This window comes from Bison bison, unplaced genomic scaffold (assembly GCF_000754665.1).
Source record: "Bison bison bison isolate TAMUID 2011002044 unplaced genomic scaffold, Bison_UMD1.0 scf7180017864184, whole genome shotgun sequence".
NCBI lineage: Eukaryota > Metazoa > Chordata > Mammalia > Artiodactyla > Bovidae > Bison > Bison bison.
Window position 1 is genome coordinate 1699078 of NW_011494756.1, and position 5223 is coordinate 1704300.

The window sequence follows — 5223 nt, forward strand, 5'->3', positions numbered from 1 at the left end:
TCTCTGCGTCGGGTGCCCACACCTCCTCCTGTTGAGGGGACTTTGCGGGCGCCCCCCGCCCCATCTGTCCGTCCACTCCTGGCCCCGGGAGAGCACGCCCTCCCCTGAGTCCCTCCCACAAGTGAAACAGGGGCCCCCAGGGTCCACTGCTCCCCGGTGAAGACGTGGGATCAGGTCACTCTTAGCAGAAGTTGCGTAGCTAGGAGTGTGGGCACCCCACGCCTGGGTTAGAACAGCCCTTCTCCTCCTGGTTCCGCGACAGTCAGGCTGAGGGCGGGTGGGGGGCCCTGGGGTGAGTCCCCCTGGGGAAGGCTCCGGCTGCTGACCTCTCACCTCCTCCAGGGTTTCCAGGTGGCCTACGTGCTGTTCCAGAAGCCAGGCAGCGTGTCAGCCGCCTTGGCCCTGAAGGGCCCCCTGCTGGTCTCCACTGAGAGTCACCCTGTGAGGAGCGGCGTCCTCAGTCAGTACCGTGGGCCCCGGGCGGGGAGGGCAGCTTTGGGGGCCGCGTCTGCCCGTGTCACCTGGCCCTCAGGGTGGGCAGGGGTGAGGCCCCCCGCTCGCCGCCCCCGGACTCATCCTCAGGCGCGAACCCGGGCCCACGCATCAGCATCCCGGCGGCCTGGGTGGGGAGATCCCGGCCCGCTGCCAGGTCCTGGGGGGGCCCTAAGGGGCGGGCCTAGGAATCCCCGTCTCCCTCGCCCCCTTCTCCCTCAGAGTGGATCCGAGATTACACGGACTCGGTGCCGGACCCCGAGGCCCTGAGGGTCGAGGTGGACGCCTTCATGGAGACATACGACCGGAAGATAGCGGAGGTGGGGCTTCTGCACGGGCGGCGGCTGGCTGGGCCTCCCTACTGGTAACATCCAGCCGGAAACGGTCCTCTCGTGGGAAATGGTCTCTGGCGGGCCGGGCCGTCAGGGCTGGAGGGGAGCAGCGTGAGGGCACGCGGTGCTGGGCGCGGAGGGAGCAGCCGAGGTGGCAGCGTGGTGCCAGGCGTGGGAGGGAGAGCGGAGAGGAGGTGGCGAGGGGCTCCTGGGGCCACAGGGTGGGTCCCAGGCGCCCGCCCATCACGGGCCCTGTTCCCTGCAGGAGGAGACCAAGGCCAAGGAGGAGGAAGGCGTCCCCGACGAGGAGGGCTGGGTGAAGGTGACCCGCCGGGGCCGCCGACCGGTGCTCCCGAGGACGGAGGCGGCCAGCCTGCGGGTGCTGGAGCGGGAGAGGCGGAAGCGCGCCCGCAAGGAGCTGCTCAACTTCTACGCCTGGCAGCACCGCGAGACCAAGATGGAGCGTAAGGCGTCCCAGGGCCCTGTCCTTCACCCCACTGCCTGCGTGCCTGGGCCGTGGTCTTGTGGCCGCTCTGCCAGCCCCGGCTGCGCGGAGCTTCCTGGTCTGTTAGGCTGGGAGAGGGGTCCTAGGGGTCTCCCAGCACCCCCAAAGCCTTCTTCCTTCACCTCGGGGTGTGTGTGGGAGGTGGAGGGGATAACAGAGGTTGTGTTTTTTTTTTTTTTTGGTTTTGTTGGGTCTTAAATGTAGTGAGCAGGCTCTTAACCGTGATGGGTGGGTCTCTCTCTAGTTGAGGTGCCTGGGCTCGGGTAGTTGTGGCATGAGGGCTTAGTGGCCCTGCTACGTGTGGGATCTGAGTCCCCAGCATTGCAAGGCAGATTCTTAATCCTTGGGCCACCAGGGAAGCCCCATTGACCTGGTAAAGTTTCTGTCTGAAACCTCAGGCATGCCATCTTCTCCACTTCAGCCTGCATCCTCTGACTGGGTTGCGGCCCAGTTCCATTTCCTGGCAGCATCTGCACCGTTGCCCAGCACAGAGGCAATGGGGGAGGCTGTGCTGAGCGCCCACCAGGGGAGTGGGGGCTGAGGGGAGGAGCTGCTGTCCTCTCCAGTGTGGGCTGCGGGGCATAGCTCCCGCCCGGCCTGCCGTCTCACCCCGGTCCTGTTTCCCTTCCTGACCTCTCGCCCCAGATATTGCGCAGCTGCGCAAGAAGTTCGAGGAGGACAAGCAGAGAATTGAGCTGATGCGGGCCCAGCGCAAGTTCCGACCCTACTGAGCCTCTCCCTTCCCCACGGGCCCCGAGGAGCAGGGTGGTGACCAGGAGGCAGTGTGGCCAGTGAGGACCCGGGGTCCTGGAACACCTGTCTCAACGGCTTTGCCCAGGCCGAGGGGCTGCTGTGTGAAACCCTAGAGACCTGAGCCCACGGGGTGGGTGAAGGACAGAGTCACCCGTCGGTTCCCGTGTGCTTCAGCTGTCCTAGGGCCCGGAGCGAGGACTTGGCCTCTGGAAGCCCCTGGCCCAGAGCTGGCTCCTTCCCTGTCCTGGGTCCTGTCCCTGCCTGGCTCCGGACTCTCCTCTCAGGGCTGACTGTCCTCTGTGTTCGCTCCTTCCTCCTGATGGAGAAGCCCCTGTGGGCAGTGAGATGGCCTCACAAGCAGAATACAAGAACGTTTTATTTTTCATGCAGCTGGGTGGCAAGAAAGCACTACAGAAGCCAGCTGGGCCTATCTCAGGCCTCACACATGCCCTCTGCGCAGTCACAAAACAGACACCATCCCTCCCCCCGGAAGTCACAGATGTTACAGTCAGAATCTTGGACCCCTCCTCGGCCCCACCCCCAGCTCTGCCATAGCACTCGCTTCTGGCCGTGCTGGTCTTCGGGACCAGGGGCCCTGTCCCCAGCACGCTGGCCTGGGCTCGGGAGCTGGGAGCCCGGTGCTGAAGCAGGCGGCTGTAGCTCCAGGCCCAGGGCTACAGGGAGGCTGGGCTCCCCTCCTTGTTCTGTAAAAAGGAGCTGATGACACGAGCCACCTGCTGGGGTTGGTTCATGTGGATGTAGTGATTGCCTGGGACTTCAAAGTACTGGAACCTCTGGGGAGGGAAGGGGACATGGGATGAGGTGACCCAGTGGAAGGCCGCCTCCCAGCAGTTCCGTGTGTCCACAGCTCTGCGGGCCCTAGTCAGTCAGGGGAGGGGACAGTCAGGCCTGGCTCGGAGCCAGTGGGAAGGGCCTTCCTGGGAGGGAAGTGCCCAGCCCTTGGGTTCTAGGCCATTCTGAGCTGAGGTTGTAGAGCTCGGCTAGGGAGGGGGCCGCAGTCCAGGGGCTGCTCCTGGGTCTGGTCATCAGATAATATTCACTTGAAGAAGGAACAAGCAGCCTTTCCAACTGACCCAGAAGAAAGGCCCACAGCGCAGGAAGAAAGACACTGAACATTGCCCGGCTAGCCACACAGGGGCTTCGCCTTTGTGATGACGCCTGGCCATCTGCTCAGGCCCTAGGGTCAGCTGTCTACTGGATGATGCTCCTGAAACGCCAGGTGCTCCCAGGAGCCCAGGCAAACATCAAAGTCATAGCACACGTCCCAGCCCTCCAGCTTGGAGTCTGGCACCCACTGGTGGGACTGGTCATCTGTTCCCATTTGAGACCCTAGGAAATTGTAGAACCACTCAGTTGGGCATGGCCCAGGAATACAGGAGGACAATAAAACCAGGGGATTCTGCCAATGAAAAGCCTGCTTTCTGTGCTGATTTATATGTGATTCCAGGGACCACAGTAGCAACATGAGGCCTGGTTGCTCCTGGGGTTACCTGTTAGACCTGGGGCCAGAGCAGGGGTCCCAGTGCAAGAAAAGAGATGGACAGGTGGAGCCCAGGGCAGCCTGGCAGCCCCTGCCGAGCCCAGCTACCCTGAGCCCTGGGCACCCACCTCTTTCAGGACAGACTTAAGTGAGCTGACCACGAACATCACGGTCTCCTTGTCGGCATCGTCCTCTCTTCTCAAGGCATAATATCCTTCGGTTGCTCTGGAAGATGAGAAGGAAGGTTCACCTGGGACCGCTCCCTGCATGCTCTGTCTCTGCCCTGGGCTCTGAGATTGGCCCAAGCCCGAGCATTCCTCTAACCTTCCCACCGCCGCCGGGCCCTTCGAGCCCAGGTTTAGTTCAGGGCTGAGTCATTTAGTCCCCACTGGCCCTCGCAGCTCAGCGAGGCCTGCACAAGGTTAATCTCAGGATCTTCCCAGGGTTAGCCACTGAATGGTGGAGCCAGGATCTGAACGGGCTTCTGAGTGCATGCTTTCTCTTTTTTTTTAACAGCTTTATTAATTCCACCCATTTAAAATGTACAGTTCCATGGATTTTGGTACAGTCAGAGGTGAGCAACCATCCCTACAGTCGATTATAGATCCTATTTATCACCTCAACTGAGCCGTAGGGGGTCCTGCAATGCAGGAGGTCCAGTTCCTGGGTGGGGAAGATCCCCTGGAGGAGGAAATGGCAGTCCACTCCAGTATTCTTGCCTGGGAGATCCCATGGACAGAGGAGCCTGGAGGGCTACAGTCCACGGGGTCACAGAGTTGGACGAGACTGAGCACATGATGGATGTGGACTTGCAAGTGAATGGAATCACACAGTACGCAGGCTCTCCTGACTGGCTTCTTTCAACAAGTCTAATGTTTTCAAGGTTCCTGCCTGTTGTGTCAGTGCGTCATTCCATCTCGTTGCGGCATCAGTCCATCATGTGGTTGGAGCCTATTTGCTTGGTGGTGAGCTGAGGGACATCGGAGTTGCCTCCCACGCTCGGTTCATTCTGTTCTGAAGGACACCGCTGTGAGCCACCAGCACTGGCTGTGGTGTGGGCAGATGCTGGGATCACACCGGGGAGTGCAACTGCTGGGTCACATGGTGATTTCAAGGCTTGAAAAACTGCCAGACCTTCCCAAAGTGGCTGCACTGTTCTACAGTCGCACAGCAGCCTGGCAGGGTTCTAGTTTCTAGCTCCTCCAGGCCCTCAGCGTAAAGTCTAGATGTCCCAGAGGGTGTGCAGCGTCCCTCCCTGGGGTTGGGATTTGCCCCACCATGAGTCCCTGCCTTCTGAACCCCTGTGCTCGGCAGACGAGTCCCCGGAAGTCACAGTTCCTGCCAGGTCCCAGGTCCAGGCTGAATGCAGTGGAGCAGGGGTGGCACCTGAGCCCCCGTGAAGGATGTTCAACGGGCTGTGGGTCCCGAAGGTGGCGGATGGCCTCTGACTGAGGATGGCGGAGAGGGGGCAGCAGATGGAGGCACAGGGCCGGCCTGAGGGTGCGCGGGGCCCGGTGTGGCTGGAGGGTTTGGGAGGATGGGGCCAGGCGGTACTGACTGCTGGTCCCTCTGCCACACCTGAGTGTGCCCCGCCCCCCAGACACAGATACCTGTGGAAAGGTGTGGTGCTGTCCCTGCCC

The 5223-nt window shown here is 61.7% G+C and overlaps 2 protein-coding genes across 3 annotated transcripts in view; one reads left to right on the forward strand and one right to left on the reverse strand.

The window, feature by feature from the left end:
• RRP7A (ribosomal RNA processing 7 homolog A (S. cerevisiae)) overlaps positions 1 to 3515 on the forward strand; it is an 8148-nt gene extending 4633 nt beyond the window's left edge. Inside the window, exons 4-7 of the mRNA XM_010843654.1 lie at positions 343 to 460; positions 715 to 812; positions 1090 to 1288; positions 1975 to 3515. Coding sequence (XP_010841956.1) covers positions 343 to 460; positions 715 to 812; positions 1090 to 1288; positions 1975 to 2060 — 501 coding nt within the window. The 3' untranslated portion in view covers positions 2061 to 3515. The remainder of the gene's footprint in view (positions 1 to 342; positions 461 to 714; positions 813 to 1089; positions 1289 to 1974) is intronic.
• Positions 2732 to 5223, reverse strand: part of SERHL2 (serine hydrolase-like 2) — a 21093-nt gene continuing 18601 nt past the window's right edge. For both annotated transcript variants that reach the window (XM_010843652.1, XM_010843651.1), the window contains 2 exons: positions 3712 to 3808; positions 2732 to 2876 (listed from right to left, as the gene is read on the reverse strand). In XM_010843652.1, coding sequence (XP_010841954.1) covers positions 2757 to 2876; positions 3712 to 3808 — 217 coding nt within the window. In that variant the 3' untranslated portion in view covers positions 2732 to 2756. The remainder of the gene's footprint in view (positions 2877 to 3711; positions 3809 to 5223) is intronic.